At 37.7% G+C, this 25,055-nt stretch overlaps 1 protein-coding gene across 1 annotated transcript; it reads left to right on the top strand.

Annotated features, from left to right (window-relative positions):
- The first annotated feature begins 454 nt into the window (after positions 1 to 454).
- On the top strand, positions 455 to 24,690 carry rab22a (RAB22A, member RAS oncogene family). Its single transcript, XM_003223733.4, has 7 exons — positions 455 to 753; positions 6,832 to 6,911; positions 12,579 to 12,660; positions 16,140 to 16,211; positions 16,316 to 16,422; positions 19,061 to 19,170; positions 21,679 to 24,690. Exons 1-7 carry the CDS (start codon positions 718 to 720, stop codon positions 21,774 to 21,776), a joined length of 585 nt encoding a protein of 194 aa, XP_003223781.1. The 5' UTR covers positions 455 to 717; the 3' UTR covers positions 21,777 to 24,690.
- The last annotated feature ends 365 nt before the right edge of the window (positions 24,691 to 25,055 follow it).

Consider the following 25,055-nt stretch of genomic DNA (forward strand, 5'->3'; position numbering starts at 1 on the left):
AAGGATTCCCCCAGGCAGGAAGCAGCCAGGCTTTGAAACTGCAAGGCTATTCAATCCTAATCAAGGTGGACAATTGCAACATTCACACCTGCCTCAAACAGAGAAGAGTTTTCTCCCATTCAGGACCTTCCAGACATATAAAACCTCACTTGTCTAGTTTCCAAAAGACCTCACAACATCTGAGAATGCCTGCCATAGATATGGTGAAACGTCAGGCGAGAGTGCTTCTGGAATATGGCCATACAGCCCAGAAAACTCACAACAGCTCTCTTCCCCCCTTCCTTTTCTTCCCAATTTTATGTCAATGAAAGGTGTGTCCCAGAAGCGGTTATTAATAAAGTAGAATAACCAATCAATAATACCGCCTTCCTTGTCTTCCCAATGTTATGTCAATGAAAGAGCCTTCTTTGCGCTTGACAGCGTTGCGTCACTGAAAGGGGCGGGGCGGCTTTTAGTCAGGTGACTTTAAAGCCCCGCCCCAAGATGGCGCCTGGCCTGCGGAGCCTGAGGAGGAGGCGGAGGAAGAGGAGGCTTCCCTGTCAGTGAGCGGGCTGAGAGGCAGAACTCGGGAGAAGGGCGCCTGGACTGAGCCATAGCTTTGTTTCCTTCCCCATCCCATTGGAGAGAGGGCTGGGGAGGCGAGGAGAGGGAGGCCATGGGCGGTGGAAAGGGGCCCTGAAGAGACACAGAGACACAGACGCCTCGCCTGCCTTCGCCATGGCTCTGAGGGAGCTCAAAGTTTGCCTTCTCGGGGTAAGCTTGCGGGGGGAACTTGCTTTGGGGTTTTCAAACCCGAATCCTAATCAATCAGCATCATCAAGTTGGGAAAGACTCTAGTCCAGGCATGGGCAAACTTCGGCCTTCCCTCCAGATGTTTTGAACTTAGGAATTGTGGGAGTTGAAGTCAAAACACCTGGAAGGAAGGCCGAAGTTTGCCCATGCCTGGACTAGAGTCCCAATTTGAAGATGCTGTGTTTATTTCGTGTCAAAAGCATTGCATAACTTATAAAACTGATAAAATAGGGGGAAACAAGCAACAGCGACCACATTGTCTGTAGCTTTAAGCCAGTGGTTCTCAACCTGTGGGTCCCCAGGTGTTTTGGCCTACAACTCCCAGAAATCCCAGTCAGTTTACCAGCTGTTAGGGTTTCTGGGAGTTGAAGGCCAAAACTTCTGGGGACCCACAGGTTGAGAACCACTGCTTCAAGCAGTTCTTCTGTGCATAGGGCAGGGCATGGTGGGCAAGCATACAGATGCGAACTTGTTTGTTCTGCTCCACAGTCGCACAAGGTGGAGGGTTAGGGTTCTTCTAGGTAGTGCCATTTAGCAAGGTTGCCCTTTGATCTCCCAACTCCAACTCTGAGTTTGCTCATGGACTTCCAAGTTGCCCTTGGAGGAAGACCCTAGTAAAGGACCATCCGTTTGGGATTTTCTGGTTTAGCTGCCCAGGGGATACTCTTGCTGTTGCTAGGGGAACATTAAGAGGAGTGGTGGTTCTCATGAAACTTTTCCTTGTTTTGAGTCTCTTGGGAGAAAGCTGATAACTATGTAGTGGGTGGCTTTCACAGTGTTCAACCATATTTCTCTGGCAGCAACTTCCCATCACACATGTGGGGGAGGGACAATACCAGCTAGATTATAGAGCAGGCATGGGCAGACTTTGGCCCTCCTGGTGTTTTGGACTTCAACTCCCACAATTCCCAACAACCTACCGGCTGTTAGGAATTGTGGGAGTTGAAGTCCAAAACACCCAGAGGGCCAAAGTTTGCCCATGCCTTCTATACAGTCTATCAACAGGTGTAAATTTGAGACATCCTGTGATTATTCTACATGTTCCATTCAGTGCTATATTCACCTGCTTCGCGTGGGTAGACTTGTACCAAACTGAGCAGGCATACTTGCAGCTGAGTAAGACAAGGCCAGGGTTGATGTTCTTACTAATTATGAGTCTGCATTCCATGTGCTACTTTGTTATTGCATTCAGTTACTTTGTGCTTGGTGCTCATACATGTTTCCTAAATGTTAGCGTTCGATCTAAGGCAGGGGTCCTCAAACCCTTTAAACAGAGGGCCGGTTCACAATTCTTCAGACTGTTGAGGGACCGAATTATCATTTGAAAATAAATACGAACAAATTCCTATGTACACTCTACATGTCTTATTTGTAGTGCAAAAACCAACAAAAATGAAAGAACAATATTTTAAAATAAGAACAATTTTAACCAACATACACCTATCAGGATTTCAATGGGAAGTGTGGGTCTGCTTCTGGCCAATGAGATAGTCAAGTTAATTAAGATTGTTGTTATCATGTGCCTTCAAGTCATTTCAGACTTTGAGCGAACCTAAGTCTAAAACTGAGGGCGGGAGCCAGGTAAACGACCTTGGAGGGCCACATCTGGCCCACGGGCCTTAGTTTGGGGACTCCTGATCTAAGGTGATGCTGAGATATTTAGGATAGGAACAGTGTTCAAACTCTTGGCCTTCCCAGGTAACTTTCAATTTCCTGTTGGCTTCATGGCTACATAGGTGGAAAGCACACACTTGTGTCTTGGCAGAGTTAGGCTTCAGGTAGTAGCTGGAGAGATCTTTCAGGGCATTAGTAAGTTGGTTTTCTACTGTTTCTATGGGTTTTTTTGCTTGTGTTGTTAGGCCAAGGTCATCATCATATAATAAAGCTCATTGTGAGTGATGGCTGTGGCTGATGGTTAGTAAAGATGTACCTAATATTTCCATGGCAGTTAAAGTGGAATAACAATGCTTAGAGTGTGATAGGGCCCTAATTAGGCTTATTTACATCATTAGAGAAATGGATATAAGGAGGTGTGAATGCTCTAGATGTATGATTGTTATCTTTGCCCAGAATCATGTAATTGACACATGCATGTAATATTTGCAGAGGTTTTGTACATGTTTACAGTTTCACCCCTCTGAATCCACGGATTTTGAATCCATGGATGGCTTGAAAGTATAAAAGGGTTATTTGAATAATTAGCAATTTCCCTCCATGAAAACCATTTGATAGTGTCTCCTTAGGGTCAGCATAGGCCAAGAGCAACTTAAAGACGCACAACAACAATATAGCAAGAGGAACTGTTTAGAGCTGCAAGACATATTGGTGAATAAGTCCCTTTGGATTCAGTAGTAAAATTCCAAATCAAATTTTCTTTACTGGGGGTCCCTCCAGACAGTCCCTATATCCCAAGTTTTCTGTCTATCCCAGATTATCTGGCAGTTTGGACTCATATAATCCAGTTTAAAGCAGGCAACCTGGAATCAGATCCTGGAATATAGGACCTGTTTGGAAGGACCCTGGGTTAAGGACAAAATACCTATTCATGTCTCCTTAGAAGTAAGCCTTTTTGAAGTCATACTTTGATTCAGAGAATGGAGTCTAGTCTGTATTATGCTCACTTTTTTTCTGCCAACCTTGTGACAAACTTGACAGATAGGTTTCACTTCTTCCTGAAAAGGACTGACCTCTATAGAGCAGGAAATGTTGTGTGTATAAAGATGAAAAGGACGTTGCCAAGATATTAATCTCTGCTAATCTTTTATTTTTACTTTCTTGCTCTGAGAAAAGAACCTAATGTTTTAGTTGTGATATATTTTCTGGCCACAGTGAGGTTTCCAAAGTGTTGAGGGGTGTAGAAATATCCCACAGCCACAAAATTATGTGCATCTGTAGAATCAACAAATACATAGAGCCAAAATTTAAAATACTTACAATCAGATAAAAAATAATAGATACAGTATATGTATTGTATGGTATCCTACCCTTCCCAACATAATCCAGTGTGCTCCTTCCAAAGAAATATCAATTTCCTTCAATGGGGCCAAGGTGTTTAAGATCAATTCTGGGGGTTCTATGGTTTTAACTTTGAATTTGTTTTAATAGTTTTTAACTGGGAATTTTTAAATACTGTTTATATGTTTTAATGTTTGTATATTTGAAATCGTTATGCTAATTCTTTTAAGTCGCTTTGAGTTCCCTTTTCTTCTTCTTCTTCTTTCAGTTCATTTTATTGGCTGGTATAAAAATGTCAATATATTTAGTTCTACGGGATTTATTTTATTGTTGTTGTTTATGGGGGGGGGCTTTACAGATCAATGACAATTAGGAGCACTTTTATCTCTATTAAGGTGTCCCTGAAGAATGCATACATGGTAGATAATTCTTCTATGTAGAATGACTTTTGAACAAAATAGCCCATTCATTATAGTGAAGAGAGTTAAATATGGTCTCTTAAAGTATCAATTTAGTTATCTTTAAATGATATAAAGATGGAATATGTCTTTCATTTTAAGTTTAAAGATGAAACATGTTTTCATAAACCTTCACATAGGCAGAGATGCCAATTTATTTATTTATTTATTTCCAATATTTATATCCTGCTCTTCTCACCCGAAGGGACTCAGGGCGGCTTACAACACTGGCACAATTAGATGCCTATACAAAATTAATCAACAGTACATAAAATCAGTTAAAAACAATTAAATACAATATAAAATTACGGTATATAAATTTTAAAAATATATTATTATTATTATTTTATTTTTATACCCCGCCCCATCTCCCCGAAGGGACTCGGGGCGGCTTACATGGAGCCAAGCCCAGACATCAGACAATATAAAAACATAGCAATAAAACAAGTCAATCAACAATAAAACAAATCATAAAACAAATGAGGTCAGATCCAGAATTTCCAGCTATCTCAAAATTAGGCTCATTTCTGAAATGACAAAGACCTGAGATTGAGTTTCTTACCATGCAACCTGGCCATGATGCTCTAACCACCTTCTTGATGTATCTTTGCTTATAGTGATGCCATGTATGGCACTAATATTTGATTCTCAGGCTCCATGTACACTGATCATTTAATGAAGTTTCAAACCGATATTGAAAAAAGTGGCTTCACTGTGCCAATGATTACATAGAAACTTCTGGAACCGGTTTGGGGCCTAGATGGTGATTACACAAACCACAAAGCATTGATGTGCATTGCAGGCTTTCTTTCACTTGCTTTTGTGGGAGTTTGTTGGCTGGCCACATAGTTTGAAGCTAGCTTTGAACTGTATTAAATGAGCAGTGTAGATGAGGCCATAGTAATAAATACAGGTTACCTGGAATGCTTTGGATCATGGATTTTTGACCAGATTACTGTTTGACCCTATTTATAATCAAGATGAAAATAATCTAGAACTTTCAGGTTGTAAAATTATTTACTCATAGCTGCTTAATAATTTAGGAGTGTCACTGAAAGTATGTATGGCCTTTGATGAAATAGGGTGGAGCTCAGTGAGTAACAAGCATTGCAAACACTCACCAACTAGTTGAACACCTTTTTGTTTCTAGCCTGAGGTATTTACTATACACATCTTTAGAGTTGGTTCACACAGAGCTTCTCTGTTCCTGTGAAATATGTGTTGTGAAAGTGTGGAAGCCTCACTGAGTTAGCCAAAATTGATATCTCAATGTAGTGAATACTAAAAGATCGATATTGGTACACTAATATTGGAGTCTGAAATTATAGGAATACAAACTTTATTCCTCTCACAGAGAGGTTCAAGTCAGTTTAAGTACTTCAGTGTTCAGTGGGTAACATGCATTTTCTCCTCCACAAGTGATAAAAATATATTGTTACTATCATAGATACTTCATAATCTGTTCAGGCCTCTAAAGATGCACTATCTGCTTTGCCAAAATTAAGGTGAAAGCAAAAGAACAAGTGCCTGTATTCTCCAAATTTCTTAATAAGGTGTTGCCTTTACTTCCCATAGTATTCTTAAGAGGCAGCAATATTCTTGAATGCCTACCTGGGTGTAGTATTGGGACAAATGAATGAGAACAGGCTGAAACTAAAATGAAATTTTGTGGATTGGAGAATTGGTTTAATTGGATGAAGGATGAATTGTGCAAGTTATAGGTCCTACTGGATTCACCACATTTTGAGAGGATGCAAGTGGCAGCCAGGAGTACACCTGTTGACTAAATGTTGTACACTAACTGCAGTCATATCTATAGCAACATACAATTTTCTTCTTTGTGTCTCAATATCATACAGTTGAGAAAAATATCATTTAATCAGAATTTACTTCACTTCACTTCACTTTATTTCTTAATTAGTCGCTCTCCACCAGAGTGCTCCGAGCAACTTACAATTTAAAATATCATTCCACAATATAAAAACATTCAACATAAAAACATTCAACATAAAAACATTCAACCTAAAAACATTCAACAGTGACTATTTGGCAAATTAGATCTGATTTACTTAAATGCACAACCAAATAGCCAAGTCTTGAGCGCTTTTCCAAAAGGTCGCAACTCCGATATTGTTCTAACATATGGAGGCAATGAGTTCCACAGAATTGGAGCATAGATCGAAAAGGCTCTACGCCTTGTAGCTTCCAGGTGTACCTCCCTAGGGCCGGTACGTATAGGAGATTTTCCTGGGAGGATCGAGGTGACCACTGATGGAAGAAAGGAATGAGGCCGTCCCTAAGATATAATGGTCCTTGGCCATTTCGAGCTCTAAATGTCAGGACCAGTATTGTATAATTTATCATATAATTACAAGGAAAGCCAGTGGAGGCATTGCTTTGAGTATTGGAACTATGAATCCCTGGTCAGCCATAACAATGACAAAATTCCTCTTAACAAATCCTTCCAAGAAATCCCTGTGATAGCTTTGCCTTTGTCAGAAAAGATATGAAGGTACTCAGTGACAAACAACTAAAAGAAACCCTTCCTTAGATATTATGCTTATTGCCCATTTATCTTTAAAATACCCTTTTTATCTTTAAAATACCGCTTTGACTTCTCTTTTAGGATACTGGTGTTGGCAAATCAAGCATTGTATGGCGCTTTGTAGAAGACAGCTTTGATCCCAACATCAATCCAACAATTGGGTAAGAAACTGAAAGAAGCTTATGCTAAACATCCAGAAACTTTATATATATTTACTATGTAAGTGTGAACTAGGTTCTGTAATCCACATCATTTAGGTGCTCGTTGACAAAAATCAAGAATTCTTCATACTGGGTTTAAACATAATACTTTTTCTTAGCCAGAGAGATGGAAGTCAATCCATGGTTAATGTCTACAGTGTATGTCTGATCAGCATCTAAAACAGGCATGAGAATCATGCAGCTGCCAAAGGTTTTAGAATTGCAGCTCCCAGCTGGCTAGGCCTGCTGGGATTTGTAGTCAAAAATCCGGAAGGCTGCATGATTGTCATTTCACTCTAAAATTATCTTTTGTAACTTCAATTAAAAGGGTCCTTTATTAATTTTCTTCTCAACTAAGTCTACCACTTTAATTTTTTCTTAACATTCACAACTGTTTTCAGGTTTTCTAGCTGCTGGTAAGAGAGAGAATGTATTATATCCACACTGTTTCTTAGTGTTCAAAATATTTATTGTTAATGAACTACATTACCAAAATAATAGTTTGGTTCTTCTCTGTACAAACTAAGCAGTATAATTAAATCAATTGAAAACTATCTTTAATCCATGAACTGGTTCCCAAAATTCTGTTTGGTATTTAATTATTTCTGTTGGAACATTATGCAATATTTTCCACACATTGCTTCCTTATATAGGAAGTTAAAGCACTCTCAAAAATGAATATGTATGCACTCAGAATACTACAGGAATTTTATTCAGTAGAATCGATATTGTGATTTGATATATTGGGTGTTCATCTTCATTGTATATCTGGCTATAGAGAAAGTTGTAACTCTGATTTACTGTTCCAGAACATCACAGTATCCTAAAGTCAAAACAGCCCATACTGCTTCTCACAAATGAGAACTAACATTGTAACTAGAGAAATCAGTACTGAGTAACTACAGATATAATATTAATCTATAGGCTAGTGATAGTCTACTCTTGCTACTCAATAGAGATGTGAAGACCAGGGTATTTTTGTAATTTCTTCCCCCCACCAAAATAATCTTCCAGTTCTTGGTTTGTTTCAATGAAAACCAAAGGTAGGTGCAAAATTGCTTGAAGGCTTTGGATCTACCTGCCATTACCCTCTCACTATCCAGGAGAGATATTTTGTTCAGACAGACATTTTGGTTCTGAATTGATTTGCTGCAGTAATAGCGCTTCTTACAGCAAGTGTGCTGCTTGGATATATTTTATTTCAACTTTAATAATTTTGCTGTTTTATCTATGTTTTTTGTTGCACTGTCGAGATATATATTCAGTAAATACTGTATTTACTTGAATCTAACACCCACCTTTTTGGCTAAATCACCTTGCCAAAGTTAGGATGCGTATTACATTCGCGTAATATTATAATCTTAGTGCTGAGCCAAAGCACCAGGTGAAGCTGCTTCAGGAGCACTTGGAGCTCCTATTTGAGTGATATCATCTGTAATTGTCATGGATTAATGCTATATAATCCTGGGATTTGTAGTTTAGTGGGGCATCCACACTCTTTGGCAGAGTAGGCTCAAGGCCTTGTAAAACTACAGCTTCCATTACTCCATAGCATTGAACCAAGTGGATCCATTCTATAGCATAGGTGCACACCAAGGATTTCTTTTCTATTGCTGGAAGCTTTAGAATTCTAAGCAGGCAGCAGCTGCAATGGCCATATTACAGCTGTACATTACATTCACCAGCCAATCCTTTTTTTGATTTCAGGGATTTGAAAATTGAGGTGTACATTAGATTTGATGGTGCATTAGACTGAAGTAAATAAGGGTAATACAATTAAAAAAGATTATCTTGTCACACCCATATTTATACTGATGCTAGTTAATCAGTATCACATGATCTGTAGACCTTGCAGATCAGGTTTTTGCAGTTCACAGATACAAGCAGACTATTTAGTTAAGCTACAGTTATAGGATCAGTATAATCTGGAAGGTCTGCATACTCTTGGCTTGTACCAGCATCTTTGTTCTGATGTGTAGCAGTAAACCTGTTGGTAATAGCCAATAGTATGCAAGCTCTCTAGCTTTTTACTCTGATGTATACTGGCTGTGGGGAGCCAATGTGATACAGTGGTTCTGGTATTAGTCTGGGACTCTGTAGCCCAGGGTTCAAACTATTGCTCAGTCTTGGAAACTCACTGGGTGACTTTGGGCAAGTCACACTCTCTCTCAGCCTCAGAGGAAGGCCATGTCAAAACACACACACACATTTACACTGGATAAATTTTGCCAAGAAAACCCATGATGAGTTTCCCTTAGGGTCACTGTTAGTTGTTAAAAACTTGAGGGCACACAACAAGACCAACAACAATGCTAGCAATGCTTTGCCTCTAATAATGTGAACTTTCATCAACTGTATGGGTGGATGGAAAGCTATTGTGAACAATGATTAGCTCTCCAGAATTTTTTGAACTGTTAATTCTCTTGAGACTTAGCTTTCATAGCCAAAGTTGAAGATTGCTCAGAGGTACAGCCCAACATCTGCAGGGCTGCACTTTGCTCTTCGCATTCTTGGTTATCCCAAAAGCCCCAGAGAGAAAATAGGTTATCCTGTTGTCATTCTCTTCCCTATCATAAGCTTTCTATTAGTGTTTGGTTTACCTCTAAGAATGGAAAATGAGATGTACCAATACAATAGATGTGAGAGTCTTCCAATCCTCCCAATGCTATTGAATAGCAATTCCCATCAGCCCCTACACAAGCAGAGCACACAGTGAGAAATACTGGGAGGTTAAAATGTCTTGAACATATATCCAAGAAAAGTATTACTGGTAATTCTAAATTGGAAAGTTCAAACAATCTTTGCAAAGTTATCTGGCTTCCATGAACAACCAATGTAAACAAGCATCAGAATTACCTTTCAGAAATCTTTGATTTATTGAACAGCAATTTGAGTGCTTTGAGGGCAATGTTCTGAGATATACAAAGTAGGTAAGAAGCTTATTGGTGTGTGCTGCATTCCTTTCTACATAAAATTTGTCTATTTAGACCCAATCGAAATAAGTAAAAAAAATAAATGCTGAATAATCAAAGACCATTTTTTGCTGCTTCTTTTTTTTCCTAAGCACTGTTAAGCTTTATATAGCATTTTTATGAAGAACTGGTTGAAATACAGTGGTTAATTTAATATTTGTGATTGTTCGCTTGATTTAATAATACCATTGAAACATATTGTGGTAGAATTAAGTTTATGTAAGATAAAAGTGGTAACAAACAGTAAACATTATAATTTGGTATTATGCCAACATAATGCAATATTTGTGAATTATGCTTCTGTATACTAACTCTTGGGAACTCGTTGCAATTTGGAATACGTTCTTATTTAATTATTATTCTTAAGTTCTTATTTGTTCAAATTTTTGTGGAGTGGAGTATCATTAATAAAATGACCATATACCATGCATACTTGTTTATAGGCCAAAAAAACCCCAAATCTTGGTCGATATACACAAATAACTGCATCAATAGGGACTCAGCAAAAAAGCAGACCTGAGAATGTCCCTTCTCCATTACCCTTCTTTTGTCCAAACTAAAGAAAGAAATCAGTCTTCTCTCCTTCCTAACCTTTCTCCCCCACCTCGGGTGGGGAGCCTAAAAATATTGTGCACCCACTATTTTGGGAACTTGGGGTGGAGCAGAAAGATGACAGATATTTTTACTAAGGACTTATTGCCGAAAACATCTTTGCAGAGAGACTGCAGTGACTATTTTTAACAGGAGCAGATAGGCTTTTACCTTAGGCCCCAAAAGTTTTCAGTCTTTGTAAAGAAAATGAACTCTTAAATAATTAACTGTGCAAGCTCTGTTTAAAACAGTAAACAGTCCTCATTCGATTTCTTCTTCAAAGAACAATGTTGAAGACAGTGTTTTGTTATCCAAGCTATGTAGATATCAATGACTTCAAAAACCTAGATTGGAGCTGTTTGCAATTGGGGACCTATGCAGTTTACACATGACTCAGTTCAGCTTAGGTAGATTTGTGGTGCGCTTTGAAGCCACCCGATCTTTCTCAGCTTGGAAGCTAAGCAAGGTCAGTTCTGGTTAGGATGGAGGCACCAGGAAATATCAGGTGCTATAGGTGTTTCAGAGGAAGGCAGTAGCAAACGAACTCTTTTAAGTAGTCCTTTCCTAAGAAAATTCTATGAAATTCATTGAGTTGTCCTAAGTTGATGGCAACTTTAAGGCACATACAGATGCACAAAAGTTGTATCCCTCTGTATTAATCTGATGTTGCTTAGTAGCTGCTGCTCTTGATTCCTTTATTGTCTTTATTGTGACTATTGTTCATGAATTCTTATGTCAGTCTATTGATTTTTAGTTGCCCAGAACATTTTTCTACCCAACTACCAGCTCTGTCCAACAGCATAGAAAGAAAATTAAAAAAAAACATTTTGTGGTCTTTGTGGCTTATAGGTATGGGTTGCTCTGTGGCTGTGCAGAACATTTTGGAAACATATAGAACTAGGCAAGCATTTTTCCTGGTAGCCACACCCCTTGTTCATTGTGCATTTCTACTGTATTCCTATAATCCTTTGAATTTGCTGAAGCAGCATATGGGGCCGTCTTCTGTTACACCAAGAACTTTCATTTCTTTTTCCGCTTGTGTTCCTAATGTGGTTTACTCTGATCTTCATTTTTGGTTGTTTGGTTTTCTGTTATTAACTATTCTTTTTCTCTTCTCTTCATGCAGTCTATTTAGCCCAGGAATGGGCAAACTTCATCCCTCCAGGTTTTTGGACTTCAACTTCAACTCCCACAATTCCTAACAACCAGTAAGCTGTTAGGAATTGTGGGAGTTGAAGTCCAAAACATCTGGAGGGATGCAGTTTGCCCATACCTTATTTAGCCTATGGCACCTAACACAATTGTTCATCGTTCCTAAAGCAATTTTCAAGAGGTATGATCCACAAAACCATTCTCATTATCTACTTTGCTCGGATGAAAGCCATGTAGTAAAAAATCTTTTGTGGTAGCTTCCACAGCTTTTCTCATGAACGTGACTTTGCCAATCATCTGCAAAACTTCAACATGGACACTTGTTCTCTATGACAGACATTATAGACTTATGTGTTGCAACACTTAAGTATAATAAGTTTGAAGAAGCAGAGGGTTTTTTTTATCCATTTGCCACTGTGAACTGCTCCACCTTGAGGTCAGGGAACTTGATGCCTGAGTCACAGAGACCACGAAAGAAAAAAAGTTACTTAACTATAACTATTTCTCCAAGTGGTCATCTGTGCCTTGCACCCCATTGTGGCTGTTTTGGCTGTCTCTATTTTTAACTTTCCCTGAACACTGTTGCCATATGGTACCAGCAGAAAAAGCAAGGACACCATGAGGTGGGGTTGGGCTACCACCACTAATGGCTTCCTTCAGCTCTAGGAATTTCCAAAACAAGTTGTGCAGGCCCAGAATAACCCATAATGTTGTGAGCTTACAAATGCCTCTTTGAAAAACCCACAGCTACAGGTAAGCAAACTATTCCTTCTTCAACTCCCACTTTTAAAGTGACATATTAATCTGAAACAATTGCATGTTGATTGTGGATGTATAGATTTCTGGATGGGAGTTTGAACTCTTTGTTGTTGATTTTATTTTCTGACACATGCATCCATTAAATACATTTCAGAGCATCCTTTATGACCAAGACAGTACAATATCAGAATGAATTGCATAAATTCCTAATATGGGATACGGCTGGACAAGAAAGAGTAAGTAGTAACACTGCTTCTTCTTTGAAATTTTTCGCCACACTTCTTAAGCCTGTTGATCCCTCACCAAAATAAGATCTGTGTACCTTTGGATAGTTTGAGATGATACTAACCTAGCTTAGTAACCTATATCTCTTTCTCTTCAGGTTTAAATATTTGTGAATATGTTAGATTCATGTGTGTTTAATGATTAGAGAGCATAAAATATCCTAAATCCCTTGTGCACAAAAAGAGATACTGAATGTTCTACATTTAAAGCATTGCTGTTTATAAAATTACTTTTCTATTAATTGAAGTCTCCCATTATGAATCGTCTGAACTTGACACAGGCATTTATAACAAACATACTTGAAAGGCTGTTTTGGAGCTCTCTAAAGAAGTAAATACAATGGAAGTTCATGCAGAAGGGTTTAAAGGGGATTTTCAATTGTGAGAAAGCAAGTGAGTTGTCATTCTTTCCCTCTCACCCTATGTCCAGCTTCTATCTTCAAGACTATCCCCCCACCTTTAGACAGCCTGACTCATTTTTTCCTTTTTCAGTCTTCACGCCCTCCTATATTTTGTTATGTTTGATGTGTAATTGGAGGACAAAGCATGACCCTAGCAGCTGTCCCCTTTCCCCTTCAAGTTAGGTTCTGTACAAAACGTTTCCACCACCATTCACATTGTGGTCTATCTCACTTTCATCTTTTCAGAAATCCAAGGATGAGAGTAAGTGCTGCCAGCATATGTTGGTTGTTTCCATCAAAGAAAGTTCACATGGATATAGTTCAGAATATGGTCCCTATCAAAGCCTAGATGTTCCTGAGACTCAGGATGTATCTACCTTGTAGAATGAGTACAGTTTGAAACTACTTTAACTGTCATGGTTCAGTGCTATGGAGTCCTGGAAACTAAAATCTAGCAAGGTGGCAGCACTCTTTGGCAGGGAACCCTAAAGGCTTTGTACAACTACAATTTCAATGCTACTATAGCATTGAGCCATGGCAGTTAAAGTGGTATCAAACTCTATTAATTCTGCAGTGTGGATTCATCCTCCATGTGTATTTGCTTCATGGATCTTGGTGGGAGGTGGGTCATTTTCAAGGGTGTTTTTATTAAAAGAAATCAAAGCATTTGATAAGATAGCAATTTTCATCCTATGATCAATGGTTAGCTGGTATGACACTTCAAATGAATGCTGGGGCAATCTTAAATTTCTTATTTGATCTCTTTAAAACATTTTAAAAATGCAATCTCTTTGAATGCAAATTTATGTAATTCCATTGTGGTTGATTGTGCAGTACTTTCAGAAAGAAGGAAAAAGCAAGATCCTCTTTTCTATTTTTACTCCAGTAAATCTTGCAACTTTTGCAATGGAAATAACATGATTCTTCATCAGCATTGACTGAGTTCTGCAGTTTTTCCTCACTATAATAGTTACAGCAAGTATGGAGTAATCTTTGTATAGAACATAGATATGTCCAGTGCTAGAAGATAATTTAGGCTATTAGAATAGAGGGAGGGAAATGTACTGCTTCTGCCTATTGATTTAACCGGGAATCAAAGCCATGACCCGCATACCTCTAGCTCCAAGAAAATATGATACAAAGAAATGCCTTGTGGTTAATCCACATAATTCCTCCAGGTCTCTATTTTCCTAAAGCTCTTTGTGTTTCTGGATTTACACTTAACCCAAAACTTTTAAATGCTTATAAAGTACATTTCAAACTCTGTTTTTACTTTTGAATGTGTTCCTTTTTCTACTTTCTCATATCTTTGTCTCTTGATTGATCCCTTATTTTTTAATGAGCACAGTTAAAAAATTTCCCCATCTTTTGCATTTCTATAAAATATACATATCAGGTAGATATATCAAGTGTGTGCATACTATCCAGCTTTGAACCATGAAATACCTTTGGTATGAAGTGCCAGGACTCCTTCCCTCAATTGTGTAACTACAAGGAAGTAAAACAAAGTCCTGCAATATTACATAGGAAAAATGTACAGATCTATTGATTTTATGTGTAGCTTTAATTGGCTGGTTTCTGTGTGCTTATCATAAAAGAGTGGGTTCTTGGCTAAAGCTGGCTTCTTTGACTAATGGTTTACATTATGGTTTTCCGTCAGTCTGTCATGTAATGAAAGCAGCAAGCTGGTGATTTAACAAAGTATTTATTTATATTTACTAGCGGCATTTATATCCCGCCCTTCTCACCCCGAAGGGGACTCAGGGCAGCTAAGAGGACTCAGGGCAGCACATCCTCATTCAGTTTTGCGAGTGGCCAGTATGTAGTTGTCGGCTGCTTTTATTACTCACCATGTTTGCATAGGCTTGGGATTTGCATTTAATTATGAAATCATTTTTCCTACTCCTATTAAAACCTCATTAATTTAAATACTGCATTCTAGAGCTTGAGCTTCTTGCATTTCAATTTATCAGAATGCAGAGGGAAATCTAAGCTAACAATATCATGCTCCATTTAATATGTCACTTCTCTGATTCATTTGTGTGCATTTCTCTGCATCCAGACAATATTTCCTGCATTCCATGTATTCTCTAGTGAAATGCCTATCACTATGATGACCAATATATGTGCTCAGAGTGAGGGCCTCTGCAAGGAATAAATAGTAAGGTTTAACTGCAACTAAACAGCACTGTATTTTACAATAAGCTGTATTCAAGACAGTGAATTTAAATTGAGAGACAAGGACAGGCATTGAAAGCTGTCCTTCACATCATATGTCCACTGAATCCTCCATAGTTATATTGGGAATATAGGAACCCTCTTTATAATGCATGGATCATTTGTGCTGTCTGTCCTAGTATTGTCCATGTGGGGTTCTTAAAGGTTTTAGACACAAACATTCCCATCATGTCTGCAAAATATGAAAACTGAACTTAGGACCTTTTGTCTGTAGAGAAGAGTTATATTGCTCCTCCACTTCTGTGTTTGCTCTCAGAACGAGCATTATGTTATCATGCCTTGTCTGAAAGATGCGGCACTTGAGGCAAGATTTTCTGTGCCTTATTGTTTCTATTACTGTCTTCTTCTGCAATGCGGGGGACCTATTTCAAATACTTATTTAGAAATGAGACTCATTACGCAACCTTAGGCCAGTCATTTAGTGTCTTTCTGAACTATTTCACAAGACTATTTTTATGAGCATGCGACAGGAGGATGGAGTCTCCTTCTCTGCAGGGTTCTTGTAGAGACTGAATGGCCATCTGTCGGGAGTCCTTTGATTGTGTGTCCCTGCATGGCAGAAGGGGTGTGTGTGGACTGGATGGCCCTTGTTGTATCTTTCAATTCTATGAAGGAGGCCATGAGAAACAACCCTAAGGGCCGCCAAGGAAGGGTGGTATACAAATGTGATAGTAGATAAATATGATTCACCATTACACAGTCATGTGTCTGATTGATTTCCTCTTCATACTACCTCCAGTGTGTTTTTAATATGACATAGAAGTAATTGTTATATGGTCTTTCTCTTTACAGTTTCGTGCTCTGGCACCAATGTACTACCGAGGGTCTGCAGCAGCTATTATAGTTTATGACATCACAAAAGAGGTAATTAAAATATACTTATATATATATATATATATATATATATATATATATATATATATGCACACAATATTTTTACATTTACTAATTCTTTCATTCTTTTGTAGGAAACGTTCTCAACATTAAAGAATTGGGTAAAAGAACTTCGCCAGCATGGACCTCCCAATATTGTTGTAGCTATTGCTGGAAATAAATGTGATCTTAATGATGTAAGGTAAACTAAATCACTTCTTACCTCTCTGTAGGTATATATTTGATTAAGAAGTATGTAGTAAAGTCAGCCTTTCTAGTTCCCCAAAATCTTTAGAGGACCTTGGATTTTATAAATTGTAGGATGTTGAAACACGTGTCTTTCAGGGATTTTAAGAGATTAGCAGGAAAGGAGACTACAGGAGTTCTGCTCTTGTTGCCTGTGGCTAGGATGCTGGAGGATTGAAAGGGAACTTAGAACCAACTGTATCTAGAATGAATGTACAGTGAAACCTTGACTTGCAAGTGAACCAACTTACGAGTTTTTTCTTTGACATGCAAATCGAGATTTGAGTTACGAGGTAGCATGAGAACAAGAGCTAGTGCAAGACCTAGCATAAGACAATGCCACCCCACCATCTTAAGCAGGGCTTTAAAGAAGCAGCCAGGAAATCTCCTTGCTCCTGTCCTTGCGGTTATTTCTATAATCCTAGGGCTTTGGGAAATTTTAGGAAAGCTCGGGGGCCCAGAAATCTATCATCAGTAAATTTCTGTCCTGATTAAAATAGGCAAGTTACACAGATACCTGTCTTTGTAATTGATCATTGCAGAAGAATTTTACTGAAGTTTCCCACTCATAGCAAGAAAAGGAAACTCATGATATTGGCTTATAACCTTCCAATCCTGTCCCCTCCTCCAATCCCAAGAGAGCTTCCCTATACTTCCGGGCATTTGCCTCACTCATTTTATAAACATTTTGAAGGAAAATAATATGCTACACTTAATAAATACAGTATTTCTTTACATTCTCTTTTATTATGTATTATTTTTATACATTATTCTTATTTAAAAATACAGCAAAAATTGGTGTAGTTTTTGGGGGGCTGGAATGGATTAATGGCATTTCAGTTCATTTCAAAGGAGAAATTTAACATCAGAGCAATTTGAGTTAAGAGCTCAGTCACAGAACAAATTAAACTCGTAAGTCAAGGTACCACTGTATAAAGATAGCAATAGTCTTGCATCAGATTGAGGCAGGGAATATTTGGAGCAAAGCTGTCTGATGCAGTAAATCTTGATCAATAAGACAAAGTCATAAATCCTCTTTTGTCCTGACTAGAGTAGACATTTTGAATCAATTCAATTTATCCAATAATAATAACAACAACTTTCTTTTTGTAAACCGCCTCCATCTCCCAATGGGGACTCGATCTACACTGCCCTATATCCCAGGATCTGATACCAGATTTTTTGCTTATCCCAGATTATCTGGCAGTATAGACTCATATAATCCAGTTCAAATCAGATAATTTGGGATCTGATCCTGAGATATAGGATAGTGTAGATCCAACATATGTGTTTATGTTTTATCTATGTACAGTAGAGTCTCACTTATCCAACATAAACGGGCCGGCAGAATGTTGGATAAGCGAGTATGTTGGATAATGAGAGATTAAGGAGAAGCCTATTAAACACCAAATTAGGTTATGATTTTACAAATTAAGCACCAAAACATCATGTTATACAACAAATTTGACAAAAAAAGTAGTTCAATATGCAGTAATGCTACATAGTAATTACTGTATGAATTTAGCACTAAAATATCACGATGTATTGAAAACATTGACTACAAAAATGCATTGGATAATCCAGAACGTTGGATAAGCGAATGTTGGATAAGCGAGATTCTACTGTATTAACTCAATTTTTAACTGTTGATTAAATAGGTCTGCTCTAGTTGTTACCAAGGAGCATGATGCCAGCTGACACATCTAAAACCAACTATAAATAGGTTGGAAGTAAATGAAAAATACTAAATATATTTTTAAATATATATATATCCTCATAAAGGAGCCTCTCGTGGCTCAGTGTGGTAAAGCACTGAGCTGCTGAACTTGCAGACCGAAAGTTCCCAGGTTCAAATCCGGGGAGCGGAGTGAGCGCCCACTGTTAGCTCCAGCTCCTGCCAACCTAGCAGTTCGAAAACATGCAAATGTGAGTAGATCAATAGATACTGTTCCGGCGGGAAGGTAACAGCGTTCCTTGCAGTCATGCCGGCCACATGACCTTGGAGGTGTCTACGGACAACGCCGGCTCTTTGGCTTAGAAATGGAGATGAGCACCAACCCCCAGAGTCGGACACGACTGGACTTAACGTCAGGGGGAACCTTTACCTTTACCTTATCCTGATATAGTCATCTCATGCCATTTTTTCTTTAGTTATTCTACTAGAATGCTTTTCTGCCTTTGCAGTAATTGTTTAGGATTGTAAAGTGACTGACCTTGTATTGTGATTGAGGAAAATTTTAAATCCATGTAGTTCTATTTTCTCATCCATCAATAATGTGTGGTGTCTGTAAAGAAAAATACCTAGTTATCAGGCACTCCCCCTTTGCTGCTTGATTTGATCCATTTCATATGACTGTTTAATGCATCATAAAAATACAAAGGATTTCAGTAATGTTAGTGGAGTTAAGGGCAGGGCTGTCAACATATTGGTAACTTTTGTATGTCTCCCAGGTAAAGTCTCTTAAGTAGGCATTAGATTAGTTCAAATAGGTTTTTAATAGTAGCTTGATTTCTGGCTATTTTTTTTCTAAAATGGGAAAAATGATTTAGAAAATCTTTATATGCTTTATCTTTCTTTCTCTTTCCTTCCCTAGAGAAGTCATGGAGAAAGATGCTAAAGATTATGCAGATTCCATCCATGCAGTATTCGTAGAGACCAGTGCAAAAAATGCAATAAACATAAATGAACTCTTTATAGAAATTAGTAAGTATTATCAATAAATCAGTGGGGATTTCTCTTTTTCCATTCATTTTGAAGAACAGCAAAAAGGAATCACAGTGATTTGGTTTGAATTTGTTACTGCCTATTGACCATTGGTTTCGTATTTGTTACAGGTTAATAGAAACACAGAACAATGAGAATTTTTTCACATTGGTCACATTAGAGGTTCTACCTTATGCATTAGCTGTCTACATCCTTCTTAATAGATAAATTAATGTGGTCTCTGAAACTTATGGATCTGCATTTGTGCAGAACATAACTTTGTAATTTTCTTAAGATATTTTGATATTTATCCTTTTTCCTTATGTGTGCCTGCTGGTTTTCCTCAAGTCTGCTTTGTCTGCAATAGTGGTAGTATCCCAGTGGAACGTCTCTGGCACTTCTAGAGACTTTTGGCATTTTATGTTTCTGTGTCATTTTTTCTCACCCTTTTTATCATATTTGAGGACAATTTTTTTTCATTCAGCTGATGGCACAATCTCACCAGTGGTCTCAGAGACCTCTTTCCAATGCTGTTTTCAATGTAAAGGGGGGAAATCGCTCACTCACAACTATGACAAATTCTTGTATTTAGGACACAGGTATAAAATTGATTTGTGCTCAAGTTTGTTAGAGATTCACGGATCAAACACATGGATTTGGTGGAAACTTCTAGACTCTTAATTGCTCTGAGTCAGTGACAACCTATGGTTTGCCAATTTCCTGGCACTTTTAGCTGTTAACACTGAAATCTCTTAAGTATGGACTTATAGATCTGTCTAGTCTTAGGGTGGGGGGGAGAGAATATAAATAATTTGCTGAACAAATGAAGAACTCAACAGTCACTAGACTGCCATTAATTCTAGTAATCCAACTTTCAGGAATGTTTAACACTGAGATGTTCCCTGTACATTCAGGTTAACAAAATAATCTCATGGTGATATGTGGAATGGAATCTACCTCAGAAGGAGATATTCCGGAATCACTGGAGCAAGATTAGAGATGGGAAGGCTGGCCCGGGGGGGGGGGGGGGGGGGTGTTGGGAAACAATCCGTTTTTTCTATTTTTTATGGGAGTTTTTCTAGATCTTTCCATCTCTAGAAAAGGTGAATTGAAAATGAGAGTAGTTAAACTACCAATATTAAAATTGTCAGGCAAAAGTTTTTTAAAGTATATGTGTTTGTTCAGATCCTCCTGTCAAACTGTTTTGGAGAGGAGGATGACTTTGCAAGCCCATCCAACCATTTACGGATTCCTTACTTTGGATTTGAATTGGGTTATAAATACAAATCATCTTTTGAGCCAATTTGTGAAGCATCACTAAGATTAATGACTTTCAAAATAATATTCCTAGCAGCAATTACTTCAGTAAGAAAGGTGTCAGACATTGTGTCGCTTTCAGTAAACCCTATCCTATGCAGATTTGGCAGAGATAAATTGTCTTTGGCTATTGTTCCATCCTTTCTTCCAAAAGCCATGTTGTGCTTTTGCATGATTCCAACATTACAACTTCAAAATTTGTCCAAATTCAACATATCAATTAGAAAAAAAGGTGTTGGGGGAGGGGTGGTGTAAAGATTTATGTTGAAAGGAAAACATCAATTTGATGTATCGATGCATTATTTATTTTGTTTCATTCAAGAACATTGGGATTAAAGGTCACCAAAGCCATGATTTCAATATGGTTGGAAGGTTGCATTGATTTATGCTATGATTATGCACACATGAATAGTCATGGTTGGAAAATGAAGGAGCAATCCACCCCTGCTTGAGGTTGCATTTAAATACTTTTAAAAGAGAACATTCTGTCAGTTTATATCTTTTTAAATTCTTTGTCGGAGTGACTTCTAAAACTAACAGCATACAAGGCTATGTAACAAAACTGAAAGGAAAGATAATGGAGCAAAGGTCACGATGGTTTCAAACTTTGGTCTCCTGTCTTGGTCAGACGATATAAGGTAATATTCCAGTGCTCATGGATTACTCCTTCAATATTCCTAGAACTTCATAGTAGGTGGTGTTCTCTCATTTTCCACCCAGAGATTGTGATATTCCATTGAACATATTCATTTCTTTGGAGACGGGGCATAAGGGGAGCATGAAGCAATAATGCCAAAAGCTCTAGATTGTTCTGAAGCCATGCTCAGGCCTATGTGTGCATAGATGCTATTACTATATTTAGAAAATATACAGCTCTCATATTTTAAAAAATATTCCTCTTTTAGCAATGCTATAGACTATCCGAAGGAAGAAATCTGCTTCTTTGGGTGCTTCTGTGAAAACTGTCTTGGCTTCAATTTTTCATCAAACTCTCAAGCAGAATAAACGGTATATATTTTATAAGAAATGCCGTAGCTGCTTGCAAATGATTTTGTGCTGGTAACTTTTAGCACTGCAAGTTAAAATATTAAGTACCCTAGTGCTTAGAGCTAAATTATAGACAGTGAAGTTTCTGGCTTATCTTAATTATACAATGGATTTCTCTCTCTCTCTCTCTCTCTCTTGCTATAGGTCGTAGAATTCCATCAACAGATACCAACCCTCCATCTAGTGGTAAGGGCTTCAAACTTAGAAGACAGCCTTCAGTGACAAAGCGTAGCTGCTGCTGACTGTTACTATAGTATATCATATTAACTTTTATAAATTACTTGGCCTTGGAAGTTAAGGGTTTGTTTTATCTTACTGGTTTTCAAATCCTGTCTGCCTGATGTTCATAGACCCCAGAATGGACTGATCCTGGCATATTTATACATGCTGAGGAGACGGCAATGGTTATGCTGTTGGACTGTTTGCTTGTGGACTATCTCTTGTACTCAAAGGGAATCATCTTTCATTTCTGCTTTAGCCTTGTGAGAAAGACTCCAACGTACAGATTGTAAGACCTGATATTTCATAGTTTTTTGTAAGCAAAACTTTGCTATGTTTTTTGTAAAGGGGGGAGGGAGGGAAACAAGCACTTTGTGGATTTTGGTGGAAGTGGGCAAGCTTTGTGCATTCAAATGTGAACTCTGATCTTAATGCAGCTCTGCACTCCACATTTTTGTTCCTGCAAGCCTTACTGTTTTCATTTCATTGTTGCTTCTCCAAAGTACAGAATGAATAACTGATTCATAGATGGCTGCAAAATAATGATATTTTAAATGACCAAATTCAACCTGTGTTGTCCTCAATCTTAATTGCACTTTTATTATGTACAAATGGTAGTGTAGAAATAAAAGGTGTCCTTTAGGGAGGCAAGAGGTTCAAAACATAGCCTTAGACAATCTTACATTGTTATGCAGAATTATTTTAAACATTAATAGACACACTTCTTAGAAACCTCTCAGTAGGGTTCTCGTTAAGGTAGTAAAAATCCTAATTGAAGCTGACCAAAATGAACTTGACCACAACTGACAGGCATCAGTTGCTGTCAGTGGTTTTAGAATTAGCATGTTGGATAGGGAACATTTCTAATTGCTTAGCATGAGCAATTTTTATATTCTTATTTATAAGACTAATGCCTGAAGTATTATAAATTATGTAAGTGCCATAGATTAAGAGTCAATTTCCTTTCGTCTCTCCATCCCTTAACTCCATGATGGGAGTATAGCAGAGTCCTAAGGTCAGGACTGCTGTGGACTCATCCTGTGAGCATGAGGCCTTGCATCAACTAGCAGCTCTAGTTAGAACAGTGCTGGAAGACAGTCTTCTATCTGTCCAGTAGAGGTTGCTGCTAGTGTACCTTGAAGCTTGTGTGTGGAATAAATCACCTCTGCATGTGGAAAGTGAAACGGATTCAGATCCAAGTTGTGTGGAGCAGCGTAGATCGTTGTCTCCTCACTCTTGGTCCTATCCTAAAGATTAATTTTTTAAAATCTTGTTTTTAAACAGACCAATTCTTGGCTTTGTATTGTGTTTTCATTTTATATTAAACTATAAATTAATCTTGCCTGATTATACTATTTCTCATTATTTATTTTTGTTGAAACTGCTCATACAAAAATAGACTTGGGCGGTACTTATGTGTGTTTCCCCCACAAAAAATATAACTACTTAATAAACTCACAATGTGTAAAATAAGTTATAACGCTTTGATGTTCACAGAAACATGTCTACGGTGGCTTTTCCCCAAGCAGTTGCTTGGCATTTGACCATCTTAAGTAAGTGTTTTCAGTTGAGAAGGAAATTTCAAAGGATACATAGGAAATGAAACAGCTTGTGCTTCAAAAATACTAGACTGTATTATTTCAGCGCACTTCTCAACACAAATGAATTACTATAACTAAAAAGTGTGGTTGAAATTATTCAAAATAGTTTTTTCTTCTTCCTTTTATTTCAAATCAAGTGTAAAACTTCTCTAAGGCACTCAAAGATCTAAGGTTATCTTTCCATGCATAAACAGCTGCATGCCTGGAGCTAGCAAATAATATCAAGTAGCAAACGTCATGTTTAGACTAAACCATAGAACACAACATCTACTCAACATGAACTGTAAACATTGTTAACAAAAACATTTACAATGCATTTCATACGCCTCTTAATTTGTGACATCAGTCTGCTGTGAACTTTCACCTGAAGAACTGTGTATACCTGTTACTTGGTCCAAAGAGTGCTTTGCTGCCAAAATACATATTTAGGATTGGGCACAACAATGTGGCCTGTTGTAGTGTTGTGACCTAGGGTAGATTGCCATCACAAGATGCTGGCACTATAGCCCAGATTGGTTAGTGCTTTGGCCACGTCCATTGGTTTTATAGCAGAAATTGGACTGAAAATAAGTATAACAAGCACAATGATGACAAACTTCCTATCAGGCATTTGAATAAAAAATGTGCTAGATAAGTTCAAACAACATAATGGCCTCATTTCAAAGAGGTATAGTAGGTTCCAACAAGACTTTATAGTCCTTTGCTCTTGTGACATTGTCCTATCTGTACTGCATGATGATTTACCCTTGAGATGCTGCTCTCTTTTGTAAGATTTCCTTGAGTGTAGAGCAGAGCTACTGTTGAGGAGGAAAATGAGAAAATCTGTAACTTTTGAGTGCTTGGAGTAAATGTCTAGATTTCTTTTAGTTCAGGTTAAGGATCCCTTATCTAAAATGTTTAGGGTCAGAAGTGTTTTAAAATTTGGGAACAATAAATTTTGAAATACTTATATTTACATATACATACATAAAGCGATGTCTTTGAGATGGGACCCAAATTTAAACTTGAAATTAAGTTATATTTCTCATATATATATATATATATACACATTATATACACATATATATTAGCTGACGATAATTTTGTACAACATTTTTAATAATTGTGTTCATGAACTAAAGGCTGTATACCCTGAGCCATTAAAAAGAAAGGGTGTCACTATCTTAGCTACCAATGTGGAGAATTTTGGAGTAGTTCAGATTTTGGAATTTCAGATAAGGGATGTTCAACCTGCATAACTTTGGTGTTATAAAATTGACTGACAGGTTACAGAGCCAGTGCCTAGCTGTATATATGCTTATCCAAATGGATTATTATTAAAGCTTTATCTAATTCATATGGCCTCTTTCTAAGCCAGTATTTGACAAATATATTGTCTACATAATTCGAAGTTTCAAAAATATTGCAGTTTCATGCTTAGTAAGCAAGTCAACCAGTGAGCTTCATTTTGTAATCTTGCACATAACAGTCTAGTTTATTTTTGCACAGTAGCAGCATCATGTCTGCATCATGCAGTTTGGCTTTCACAGATCAATGGTATTATGATGATGCCGATCAGCTCCCTTATTTCTATAATGTATAATTAGATTTTTTTGTAAATAGAATATCTTTGTATACATCCAGTAGCATCTTTTAAAGCTGTTACTATATCCTTGCCTTCGGTTACCACATGGGTTATGCAACATAACACTTCAACTCACA

This window comes from Anolis carolinensis, chromosome 4 (assembly GCF_035594765.1).
Source record: "Anolis carolinensis isolate JA03-04 chromosome 4, rAnoCar3.1.pri, whole genome shotgun sequence".
NCBI lineage: Eukaryota > Metazoa > Chordata > Lepidosauria > Squamata > Dactyloidae > Anolis > Anolis carolinensis.